The following is a 13109-nucleotide window of genomic DNA, read 5'->3' as shown; positions in this document are numbered from 1 at the left end:
GAATATGATAAAGTGGGGGTGCTGAGGAGGGAGAGGCTGTTGTAGGATATTCTTGGGAGGCATCCAATCTTTTCTTTTCATGTCCTTGTCAGTAATTTGTTCCGGGCCAACAGTCTGTCTTTCACCCCTTGCTGGCATGCTGCTCAATCCCAAACTGCTGCCGCCACGATCATGTGAAGGAGTCTGGGGATGGCCCGTGACCTGCTGCTATTTCCAGTTACGCAGCATTTGGACCTGTAAGTAAGATGGTGTTTGCAGAACCATTGAGGGCTCTTTCCATTACTGGCGTGAGTTGTCCCCACACTCCCACGTCCTTCTGCTCATTACAAGTCTTTCATCCGTGGTTCAGGCAGGCCTGTGTTGACCCCTCCGGCAAGGGCTCTTTCTATCATTTTATTGGGCAGTTATGGTTGTGTTGTAACTAGCATGGAGCACTGGAGTATTTAAGACGAGGCCAAAAATGACTAAATAAATAATCTCTTTCATTCTGTTGCCACGTTTGAGCCTTGCCAGCTGTTGCATCCAGAGGCACACCACTGCTCCTACGACCCCTTCATGATGTAAGGCATTTGCCCCCAGTGGATGGGTGCATAATTAACCTGTTTTCACTGGCTGGCTGGACTGTGCCCTCCCTCAGTGGGTCTGAAGTATTTGTGGGGTTCCTGGTGAGGAAGCTGCTATACATCCGGTGTAATTTCAGTGTATGTGGAGAGTTCAGGCAGGAAGATCGTACATATTTTCACTTTGAAAATGAATGCACAGTTTGAAGATCTCTCCCCTGTTGGCTATATAGAGAGCAGTTTACAAAGGGGCTTCTGTGGGTCTTTCCTATATAAATTGGATATTTGTGGGCGAAATGCCATGCACATTTCACATCCTGCGAACTTTTACCTGCATTGTAGAGGGATCGTTCCCAGGGCAGGGTTAGGTTGGGGGAGCAAACTATGCACATAGAGGTTGATATTCCAGTAAATTTACACTTAGCCAGACCAATGGCAGGATTTAAAAGTCCTGTTGCGCTGTCTGGCTTTGAGTTAGCTGCATAACTTTTTATCTGGATAACTCTGGACCAGGTGTGGGAATTCCAAGTGGAGTGGCCATCCAGTTAAATTAGTTGGAATAATACCAATTTTCAATGTAATGGATAATTGTAGAACTGCCAAAGAGCAACCCTAAGCTTGGCCAGCTAACTTTAACGTTACCAGATATATTCAGCAACGTGCTCGCGTCCATGAGGATTCCAGCCAAGTTACTTGGATAAGTTTATCTGACTAACCGAGTAATTCATCAAGCTGCGATAGAGCTGTAATGCGCATGGTAAAGCAGTACTAACATGCGATGACTATCGTAACATGCGTTCCCTGTACGTACCTGGATCAGTCCAGACTCCTGGGTTTTGCCTCCCCACCAGCAGGTGGAGACAGAGCAAGTCTCGACAGACTCTGCCTTTTATACTCAGGTGCCACTCAGTCTGCCAGTATTACTCTGTCTCCAGCAGATGGAGGGGTGGAACACTCACAGTCTGTACTGATTCTTTAAAAAAAAAAAAAAAAGAAAGTAAGTAAATTTGTGAGGAGTTAGAGCTAGGGATTTTTATTTTTCTTTGTTAAAATTGTTTTGAAAAAAAAACCAAAAAACCCCCAGAGAAGCAAGATTCAGTGGGAAGGGCGTCCGTCAGGCTCCCGGGGGCTGGCCAGGTTCTGAGGGGACCATCCCTCCCGGTGTGCACATCGGCAGTGGCTTAGGGTCGAGGGCCATTTTCTTACCACCGGTGCACTAGAGCTTGGGGTGATACTGGGGAGCCCGGATCACTCACCCCAACAGGATCGCCTCGGAGGCAGACACTGTGACAGGCTTGAAAATAAATAAATATTTATTTTTACGATTTGGAAGGAGTTCCGTTTCGGGGCTCTCTCTCTTTTACTTGTCCTTGACCCATTGTTTAGGTGATTGTAAATCATGGCTATCGACAATAAATTTTAACTAAGCTGCGGCATAATAGTGTAGTAGGGAAGGCAGTCCCAACTCTCCATCTCTACGTGTTTGGCTGAGAATCAGACGGGAGACCCGTGGGGGTCTTCTATGATATATAAAGGCAAATATTTTACGCTGAAGAGGTCTCATGTCCGTGACAGGAAAGGGGCATGGTAAAACCTGAAATAGATAGCCAATTTTCAGTAAAAGATTCATCTTAATCGCAGCCATTCTGCCAAACCATGAAAAAGGTAGTTGTTCCCATCTATCTATATCACCCACCAAGTTGCGAATCAGAGATTTATAATTTAGAGATACTAATTGAGAGGGATCCAAACTAAGATTAACCCCCAGATACCGTATAGGACCTGGGGTCCACCGAAATAGGAACTCACTCTTACCTTTCCGCATCAAGTGCTCAGTAAAATGCACAGGGAGAATTTCCGATTTATCAAGATTAACCCGAAATCCCGACACTCTTCCATATAGGTCCAACATAGATACGACCTTGTGCATAGAAGTCATAGGTTGAGAGAGAGACAAGATAACATCATCGGCGTAGAGACTGGCGTAGAGACTGGTGTAGAGACTGGATCCCACATACCTCTCTGTCCCTCCTAATCCACTCCGCCAAGGGTTCTAGGCTAAGAGCAAAGAGGAGCAGCGAAAGTGGGCAGCTCTGCCTTGTACCCCTCCGAATTTGAAAAGGCGCCGAATAGCCATGATTTATCTTAATACATGCAGACGGCTCACGATAGAGCGCCTGGAGCCAAACTGCGAAGGGGCCCCCCAGACCCATCTTCCGCAAAACAGCAAATAGATAGGGCCATCGGCTACGTTATTTGACCCTGTTCTAGCCCTCGCATGTTGGCAAGATAGTTGCATGTGTATGATGGAAGTCCAGCAGGGCCTAGAACATGGGGCCAAATGCTTTCTTTCTGTAATAAAGCACAAGTAGCTCAGATACTTAAAGAAAGCCTGAAGCTAGAAGTTGACAGCTTCAGTTATCAATCACTGACTCCTGACTCCCTAGCTGACATCCCAGTGCATCTGAAGATATCCACATGCACATCAGATTAATAGTCTCAGGTGTCAGCACTGTCTTGTCAGTCTCTGAGGCACTGCGGACATCTGAGTGCACATGTAGCAGGCCTTCACTTACAGCCTTTTTGGAAGCACATGTCCAATATCGGGGCAATCCCAAACTTCTCATGAGGCATTGCAAGCTAACATATTTCTTAGGGTTTGCACACGACCGTGTACATCGATATAAGAAAACAGTCAAGTCTCTTGTACAGATGGTGAGGGCCTTGGCCCTTGCTCTGTCACATTGAGAGTGTCAGCTGCACAGGGAAGCTGGTCTGATTATCTGAAGGTTGGGCTAGGAAAAGGATGGAGTCATGCCTTCACATGGTGTAGATAGAAACCTCTGAAATGTAGAGTCCATAGTTTCTTTTGTGATGACGACAACAGAACTCACATGTGACAAAAAAAAAGGTTCACTTCATTGAAGTAAAGGCAAAGCTTTGTTAGAAGATATAAATCTACCCTGACATGTCACAAATTTTGAGATCAGAGCCCAGCAAGGACCTTTGCCTGTCCAGCTCTGGGCTATTCATATTGTCCTGTTCTATGTAGGTGAAGGGAAAATCTACAGTGTTTGTTCTGATTGCTAGTATAAATTACAGTCCTTATCCTATATGTGGCCACCTTTAAACACATAGGGGCCGATGCAATAAAGTTGCGTAGATAGCGGGCGCTGAACAGTCAGCGCCTGTTCTCTTAATGCGCCCCAGGCACCCCCAAGGGAGGTGCCATGCAATATTTAAATAAGGGGGTTGCATTAGCAAGGAGGCTACTGTGAACCCAATCGGTTTTCGTGATTCGGCTTTTCGTGATTTGGTGGACAGCCATCAGGAAAACCGATGCCGGGTTTATCGGCGTCTGTTTTCCTTACCGGCGGATGACAGTCATGAAAATTGATGCCGGGTTTATCAGCGTCGGTTTTTGTGACTCTGCTGTCCGCCAGTAAGGAAAAAGACGCCGAGGGTTCAGGAAGCAAACGCTTGTCAGTCGAGCGCCGTTTCCTGAATCCGACTGTCTATTTTTATTTTTTAACTTTTTTTGTTTCTTTTATTTTCATCCTACATAATATCACAACGATATTAAGTAGGAGGCAGTACAGAAACAAAGTTTTTTCTGCTTTTCTGTACTTGTTTTTGATGCACTCAGATATGATCGCCTGCTCCAGGCAGGCATTAGTAGATGACAGTTAAATGTGCATCCGAGATGCACTTCTTTTTTTTTTTTTTTGCATCGGGAGTGAATGCCTAAGAGCCTCATTCACATGTGATGATCGCTATTAGATTCACTCCGCATTGGACGCACGTTGAATAGGCACTAATGCCCTTATTGCATCTCAGGGTATTGATTAGCGCCTATTCTACCCGCGTCCGACTGCAGGTTAAGAGTGCTCTCGATCCCAAAGGTTGAGGACTGCAGGGGAGACATGCTGTCAGAATTGTCACCTTCCAAGCAAAGATGCAGCCTTTCAGGAGTATTCAGGTTTGAGGTCCTTCCTTTTCTAAGTGGCTAACATGCAGGAGCTGGAAAAGATCATGTTCTGACAGAGCTTTTGGCCAAATAGCAGAGTTGTGTTGTGCTAGTGGACCCTTGGGCCGGGGCAGGATTGGCACAACCTGCAGGGAGGAACCCCGCAGATTCTCACCATAGGCAGGAGGACCTGGGGCAGGCAGTGACCAGCTGGAGCTTTGCTTATATCGGTCCTCGTTCCCCCTCAGGTTGAGCCCTTGGGTACCAGGGCCGGCTGGGCTTAGTTGGGGTTCTCTGCTGATGTCGAAGGTGATGGTTCTGGATTGCAGGGTTGGAGATGAATGGCAGTCCGGTAGCAGATTGAGTGTATCTAGTGGCAGGTTAAGATCAGGGGCAGGCTGCAGTCCAGCATTATCCAGTGCCAAGCCAAGGTCAAATCAGGTATCCGTCCAAAGGGAACGAGGGGACGCAGAGGCAGAAAGGGTCAGGCGAGGACCACTAAAGACCTTGGGCTGAAGACAAGGCGCTGGAGTAACAGACTCCAGGAGTAGTGGGACCTGTTGCTGAGGCAGTGAGGGAGGGCCGGGATGAGCCCTTTATAGGACTTGGTGTCGGATGTTATCGGCAGACGCCGCAGGGCTTTTCCCGCTATGGGCACTTTAAAAGTTAGGAGGTTGGGTACGCACATGCCTAAGGAGACGCGCAGCTAGACGGGCCTGACGGCATCTTTCCGTGTGCAGTGCTGTTGGCATCGGATCGCGCTGGAGCATGGTGTCTTGAAAATGATCCTTATACATGGCATGAATCTGCAGTGCAAAATCCAATACATCAGTGTGAGAGCTGTGCTTCAGTGCTGGCTCCAGTCTGCTGCTACTGTGCTAGATGTGCAGCTCTTCCTTTCTGTTCTGCGCTACTATAATGGATTTCTGGTTATCTGCTGGGTCCGGTTCAGTTTCAGCCTGTTGGATCAGTGCTTCTGTGCTGTGCTGCTTCAGTTTTGTTTTTTTTTTTGTCTCCTCTAACTTTTTGATCCTTTTCTCTCTTTTATTTGCTCAGGATACTGACCAAGTTATTGGATAATTACCAGGATGATCCGCTGCCCTGGCACGAGAGCATTGAGCCCTGTTTATCCTCCATGACGGCTCACAGTAATGACCGAGAGGTAAGATGTGCTCCTGTACATCCGGTTAGAGCAGACCAGACGAGTGGGTTACGACCTCCGACCAGCAGATGGAGACAGAGATGAATAGGTTCACTGCTGTTGCCCTTTATAGCCACATGTGCTGACCTCAGCCTGCCGCTGTTCTCTGCTTCCACTCAGTGAGCATCCCATGCTGTGCACTGAGACCGTTTAGATTGACTGAAAAGTGAAACCGTTTTCTGTAGGGCAGCTCCTGAGGTGAAAGAGTAATTCTCACTGCCTGAGGGGAGCTCAGTCCCTTGATTGTGAGCAGCTCCTGAGGCGAGTCTTGATGTCCTTTCTCGGGGCCTTGTTACTCCTCCCGTGCTCAGCCAGCTATTGCTCTCTAAATAAAGTCCTTAAAAACAGCAAAAGGAAAGCATGAGGACGTGGAGAGAGCTGCAGGGGTTTTATTTGCCTTTGGCCGTGGGGCTCAGCAGTTATGGCGTCGAGTGCAAAGTGCGGGAAGACGACTGCGCTCTGCAGCGCTTGTGGGGTGAGGAAGACTGAAGCGGGGGCGGCAGAGCTCTGCTATGATTGTCTGGGAGAGAGCGGGGAATCACGGGGCAGTTGTCATTCGTGGAGCCAGTCGGGCCGCGTGTTGCTCTCAGGACGTTGCTTCTCCATATTGGAAGCGCGGGAGCCTCTTTCTTCACGTGGTCCCGTGGAAGCAGCGTTGGCGATGGCTCAGGCTTCGGCTGCTTCCCTCTCTTCCCTAGCCCCCACCTCCAGGGCTCCCTGCCCCCTCTGCAGTGCCGCTGATGTAATTTCCTGCCAGGAGAGGGGGAGCAGATTGCACTGCTCCTTCTGGGAATGGATGGCCACCGTCCTTTTAGGGTTACAGCACCTAATTTTCAAAGCAGACTTGTGAACAAACATGGGGCTAAAGTTTTCAGGTGCTTTGTACCTTCAGAGGTGCAGCTCAGCAGCTTAGACAGATAAACGTATGTGACTAACTTAGCATCATGGCAGCACAGCCAAATCTATCCAGCTAATATTAGGGCAGGTGTAAGGGGTGACCAGGCTGAGCCAGGTAATTATCCTCAGAATGCTCCTAACTTGTTAGCTGCCAGAGTTTAGACGGATAAGTGCCCAAATGTAACTTCTGAACATGCACCTCATGCACTTTAGCACTATGCGGGCTGCTGAGAGTGAGACTGCACTATCGCCAGGCTGAGTTGTCTTCCCCTTCATGTCAGCCCTATCTCTTTCCCTTCCTCCTGTTTTCTCCCCTCCTCATTGTTCTTACCTTCACTCCCTCTGTTTTGTTCAATCAGCACTTTCCTGGGTTTCTCCCTTCTGTTTGCATTCGCTCCTCCCACCCCATCTCCTTCTCCTTTCTTTGCTTCTCCTCTCGTCTCCCTGTCTTCTTCGCTCACTCCCTTTTCTCAGCCTTCCCATTTCACCTGCCTTTGCTCCCTCTTGCATCCCCTCCCCTCTTACCCTTGTATTGCTCTCTCATTTGCTCACTTCTCCTTTTTGAAGCTTGCACAAGAGTTCATTTGCTTCCTGCATCGCTTGGCCACCAGTAATAAAGACTGTGCAGTGGTGATGTGCCGCCTGGGCATGAAGGAGGCTCTGACTAAAGCCCTGGACAAGCACAGCTCCAACCTGCTTCTAGTGACGGAGCTGCGGGACCTAGTGACTGACTGTGAGAAGTATGCCAGTCTCTACAAGCAGATGACCACCAGCATCTTAGCTGGCTGCATCCAGGTGAGGCACCGCAACAGCTCCCAAGGCACTCGTGGCTAGTCCTGTGCCACACCTGGCCTGCTGTTTCCAGGTGAGGCACCTCTGCTAGTCCTAGTTACAGAGGGTGTTGGGCAGGCTGCTGCAGATCCTGGTGCTGTGGTATCTATGGGCATCCCCAGGAGCTGATTCTCTGGTTGATGTGCGAGAGGTATCAGTGCTGAGCTCTGGGGGCTGATTCTCTGGTTGATGTGCGAGAGGTATCAGTGCTGAGCTCTGGGGGCTGATTCTCTGGTTGATGTGCGAGAGGTATCAGGGCTGAGCTCTGGGGGCTGATTCCCTGGTTGAAGTGCGAGAGGTATCAGTGCTTAGCTCTGGGGGCTGATTCTCTGGTTGATGTGCGAGAGGTATCAGTGCTGAGCTCTGGGGGCTGATTCTCTGGTTGATGTGCGAGAGGTATCAGTGCTGAGCTCTGGGGGCTGATTCTCTGGTTGATGTGCGAGAGGTATCAGTGCTGAGCTCTGGGGGCTGATTCTCTGGTTGATGTGCGAGAGGTATCAGTGCTGATTCTCTGGTTGATGTGGGAGAGGTATCAGTGCTGAGCTCTGGGGGCTGATTCTCTGGTTGATGTGCGAGAGGTATCAGTGCTGAGCTCTGGGGGCTGATTCTCTGGTTGATGCGTGAGAGGTATCAGTGCTGAGCTCTGGGGGCTGATTCTCTGGTTGATGCGTGAGAGGTATCAGTGCTGAGCTCTGGGGGCTGATTCTCTGGTTGATGTGTGAGAGGTATCAGTGCTGAGCTCTGGGGGCTGATTCTCTGGTTGATGTGTGAGAGGTATCAGTGCTGAGCTCTGGGGGCTGATTCTCTGGTTGATGTGCGAGAGGTATCAGGGCTGAGCTCTGGGGCTGATTCTCTGGTTGATGTGCGAGAGGTATCAGTGCTGAGCTCTGGGGCTGATTCTCTGGTTGATGTGTGAGAGGTATCAGTGCTGAGCTCTGGGGGCTGATTTCACTGGTTGATGTGCAAGAGGTATCAGTGCTGAGCTCTGGGGGCTGATTCTCTGGTTAATATGGGAGAGGTATCAGTGCTGAGCTCTGGGGGTTGATTCTCTGGTTGATGTGGGAGAGGTATCAGTGCTGAGCTCTGGGGGCTGATTCTCTGGTTGATTGTGAGAGAGGCTTTGGTATCAGTGCTGAGCTCTGGGGGCTGATTCTCTGGTTGATGTGGGAGAGGTATCAGTGCTGAGCTCTGGGGGCTGATTCTCTGGTTGATGTGGGAGAGGTATCAGTGCTGAGCTCTGGGGCTGATCTCTGGTTTGATCGTGCGAGAGGTATCAGTGCTGAGCTCTGGGCTGATTCTCTGGTTGATCGTGCGAGAGGTATCAGTGCTGAGCTCTGGGGGCTGAGTTCTCTGGTTGATGTTGGGAGAGGTATCAGTGCTGAGCTCTGGGGGTTATTCTCTGGTTGATGTGTGAGAGGTATCAGTTGCTGAGCTCTGGGGGCTGATTCTCTGGTTGATTGCTGCGCGAGAGGTATCAGTGCTGAGCTTGGGGGCTGATTTCTCTGGTTGAGTGGGAGAGGTATCAGTGCTGAGCTCTGGGGGCTGATTCTCTGGTTGATGTGGGAGAGGTATCAGTGCTGAGCTCTGGGGGCTGATTCTCTGGTTGATGTGGGAGAGGTATCAGTGCTGAGCTCTGGGGGCTGATTCTCTGGTTGATGTGGGAGAGGTATCAGTGCTGAGCTCTGGGGGCTGATTCTCTGGTTGATGTGCGAGAGGTATCAGTGCTGAGCTCTGGGGGCTGATTCTCTGGTTGATGTGGGAGAGGTATCAGTGCTGAGCTCTGGGGGCTGATTCTCTGGTTGATGTGGCGAGAGGTATCAGTGCTGAGCTCTGGGGCTGATTCTCTGGTTGATGTGGGAGAGGTATCAGTGCTGAGCTCTGGGGCTGATTCTCTGGTTGATGTGGGAGAGGTATCAGTGCTGAGCTCTGGGGGCTGATTCTCTGGTTGATGTGCGAGAGGTATCAGTGCTGAGCTCTGGGGGCTGATTCTCTGGTTGATGTGCGAGAGGTATCAGTGCTGAGCTCTGGGGGCTGATTCTCTGGTTGATGTGCGAGAGGTATCAGTGCTGAGCTCTGGGGGCTGATTCTCTGGTTGATGTGCGAGAAGGTATCAGTGCTGAGCTCTGGGGGCTGATTCTCTGGTTGATGTGCGAGAGGTATCAGTGCTGAGCTCTGGGGGCTGATTTCACTGGTTGATGTGCGAGAGGTATCAGTGCTGAGTCTGGGGGCTGATTCTTCTGGTTGATGTGGGAGAGGTATCAGTGCTGAGCTCTGGGGGCTGATTCTCTGGTTGATGTGTGAGAGGTATCAGTGCTGAGCTCTGGGGGCTGATTCTCTGGTTGATGTGGGAGAGGTATCAGTGCCTGAGCTTCTGGGGCATGATTCTCTGGTGATGTGGGAAGGTATCAGTGCTGAGCTCTGGGGGCTGATTCTCTGGTTGATGTGGGAGAGGTATCAGTGCTGAGCTCTGGGGGCTGATTCTCTGGTTGATGTGTGAGAGGTATCAGTGCTGAGCTCTGGGGGCTGATTCACTGGTTGATGTGCGAGAGGTATCAGTGCTGAGCTCTGGGGGCTGATTCTCTGGTTGATGTGCGAGAGGTATCAGTGCTGAGCTCTGGGGGCTGATTCACTGGTTGATGTGCGAGAGGTATCAGTGCTGAGCTCTGGGGGCTGATTCTCTGGTTGATGTGCGAGAGGTATCAGTGCTGAGCTCTGGGGGCTGATTCTCTGGTTGATGTGCGAGAGGTATCAGTGCTGAGCTCTGGGGGCTGATTCTCTGGTTGATGTGCGAGAGGTATCAGTGCTGAGCTCTGGGGGCTGATTCTCTGGTTGATGTGCGAGAGGTATCAGTGCTGAGCTCTGGGGGCTGATTCTCTGGTTGATGTGCGAGAGGTATCAGTGCTGAGCTCTGGGGGACTGATTCTCTGGTTGATGTGTGAGAGGTATCAGTGCTGAGCTCTGGGGGCTGCCTTGATTCTCTGGCTGCTTTGTGAGAGGTATCAGTGCTGAGCTCTGGGGGCTGATTCTCTGGTTGATGTGTGAGAGGTATCAGTGCTGAGCTCTGGGGGCTGATTCTCTGGTTGATGTGTGAGACGGTATCAGTGCTGAGCTCTGGGGGCTGATTCTCTGGTTGATGTGTGAGAGGTATCAGTGCTGAGCTCTGGGGGCTGATTCTCTGGTTGATGTGTGAGAGGTATCAGTGCTGAGCTCTGGGGGCTGATTCTCTGGTTGATGTGTGAGACGTATCAGTGCTGAGCTCTGGGGGCTGATTATCTGGTTGATGGGTGAGAGGTATCAGTGCTGAGTTCTGGGGGCTGATTCTTGGTTGATGTGTGAGAGGTATCAGTGCTGAGCTCTGGGGGCTGATTCTCTGGTTGATGTGCGAGAGGTATCAGTGCTGAGCTCTGTGGGCTGATTCTCTGGTTGATGTGTGAGAGGTATCAGTGCTGAGCTCTGGGGCTGATTCTCTGGTTGATGTGTGAGAGGTATCAGTGCTGAGCTCTGGGGGCTGATTCTCTGGTTGATGTGTGAGAGGTATCAGTGCTGAGCTCTGGGGGCTGATTCTCTGGTTGATGTGTGAGAGGTATCAGTGCTGAGCTCTGGGGGCTGATTCTCTGGTTGATGTGTGAGAGGTATCAGTGCTGAGCTCTGGGGGCTGATTCTCTGGTTGATGTGTGAGAGGTATCAGTGCTGAGCTCTGGGGGCTGATTCTCTGGTTGATGTGCTGAAGAGGTATCAGTGCTGAGCTCTGGGGGCTGATTCTCTGGTTGATGTGCGAGAGGTATCAGTGCTGAGCTCTGGGGGCTGATTCTTTGGTGATGTGCGAGAGGTATCAGTGCTGAGCTCTGGGGGCTGATTCTCTGGTTGATGTGCGAGAGGTATCAGTGCTGAGCTCTGGGGCTGATTCTCTGGTTGATGTGCGAGAGGTATCAGTGCTGAGCTGTGGGGGATGATTCTCTGGTTGATGTGCGAGAGGTATCAGTGCTGAGCTCTGGGGGCTGATTCTCTGGTTGATGTGCGAGAGGTATCAGTGCTGAGCTGTGGGGGATGATTCTCTGGTTGATGTGCGAGAGGTATCAGTGCTGAGCTCTGGGGGCTGATTCTCTGGTTGATGTGTGAGAGGTATCAGTGCTGAGCTCTGGGGGCTGATTCTCTGGTTGATGTGTGAGAGGTATCAGTGCTGAGCTCTGGGGGCTGATTCTCTGGTTGATGTGTGAGAGGTATCAGTGCTGAGCTCTAGGGGCTGATTCTCATTATTACAATTGCTTATTGCTTTTTCTCTTCTAGATGGTTTTTGGACAGATTGAGGAGCACAGACGCGGCAATCAATCCATCAATATCCCTTTCTTTGATGTCTTTCTTAGAAACCTCTGCCAAGGTATTTTAAATTTTGCCTGTAGCTGGGCTGTTACTGCTACAGGTGGAGGGTCCTAAGGCTGCCGGGCTAGGAATTAGCTAATGGAATGAAGGGGGGATGAAGAATGCCACTCCTGCCAGATATCACAGCGGTGACTAATGCAGGCGAGGCATCCACGTGGTGCCAGGGAGCTGGGCAGGGGCTGGTGCTCGCGGACGCTCCTCTGTTGCTCCTGTGGGAATTCATCCTCTTTTCTTCTTCCCATCCCTGCTCTGTAGCCCTGCGTCTGGTGGTTTTTCCATTGACTGCTCTTTTTTTCTCTCCACCCCATTACAGGCTCTAGCATGGAGGTGAAAGAGGACAAATGCTGGGAGAAAGTGGAAGTCTCCTCGAATCCTCATCGAGCAAATAAATTGACAGACAGGAATCCAAAAACCTACTGGGAATCCAATGGCAGCACAGGCTCCCACTACATCAATATCTACATGCACCGAGGTGTGGTTATCAGGTGAGGGAACAGGAGATGAGGGATTATCGGGTGAGGGAGCGGGAGATGAGGGATTATCGGGTGAGGGAGCGGGAGATGAGGGGTTATCAGGTGAGGGAACAGGAGATGAGGGGTTATCAGGTGAGGGAGCAGGAGATGAGGGGTTATCAGGTGAGGGAACAGGAGATGAGGGGTTATCAGGTGAGGGAACAGGAGATGAGGCACTATCAAGTGAGGGAACAGGAGATGAGGGATTATCGGGTGAGGGAGCAGGAGATGAGGGTTTATCAGGTGAGCCAGTGGGGGATGAGTTGTTTTCAGATGAGGGAGCAGGAGATGAGAGGTTATTGGGTGAGGGAGTGGGAGATGAGGGTTTATCGGGTGAGGGAGCGGGAGCCGGAGGTGAGGGGTTATCTGTTGAGAGAGCAGGAGATGAGGGGTTATTGGGTGAGGGGAGCAGGAGGTGAGGGAGCAGGAGATGAGGGGTTATCAGGTGAGAGAGCGGGAGATGAGGGGTTATCAGGTGAGAGAGCGGGAGATGAGGGGTTATCAGGTGAGGGAGCAGGAGATGAAGGGTTATCAGATGAGGGAGCGGGAGATGAGGGGTTATCGGGTGAGGGAGTGAGAGCAGGAGCGGGAGATATGGGGTTATCGGGTGAGGGAGCGGGAGATGAGGGGTTATTGGGTGAGGGAGCGGGAGCGGGAGATGTGGGGTTATCAGGTGAGGGAGCGGGGAGATGAGGGTTATCTGGTGAGGGAGCGGGAGATGTGGGGTTATCGGGTGAGGGAGCAGGAGCGGGGAGATGAGG

At 50.9% G+C, this 13109-nt stretch overlaps 1 protein-coding gene across 1 annotated transcript in view; it reads left to right on the top strand.

Moving 5' to 3' along the window:
- The window catches only part of LOC115088464 (cullin-9-like), a gene marked incomplete in the record, with an annotated part of 195027 nt that overhangs the window by 93980 nt on the left and 87938 nt on the right, over positions 1-13109 (top strand). Inside the window, 4 exon segments of the mRNA XM_029596738.1 lie at positions 5584-5689; positions 7193-7420; positions 11744-11834; positions 12150-12321. Of these exon segments, the coding sequence (XP_029452598.1) occupies positions 5584-5689; positions 7193-7420; positions 11744-11834; positions 12150-12321 (597 nt within the window).

This window comes from Rhinatrema bivittatum, chromosome 3 (genome assembly GCF_901001135.1).
Source record: "Rhinatrema bivittatum chromosome 3, aRhiBiv1.1, whole genome shotgun sequence".
In the NCBI taxonomy this organism is placed as follows: domain Eukaryota; kingdom Metazoa; phylum Chordata; class Amphibia; order Gymnophiona; family Rhinatrematidae; genus Rhinatrema; species Rhinatrema bivittatum.
This window is presented reverse-complemented; position numbering and strand designations above follow the sequence as displayed.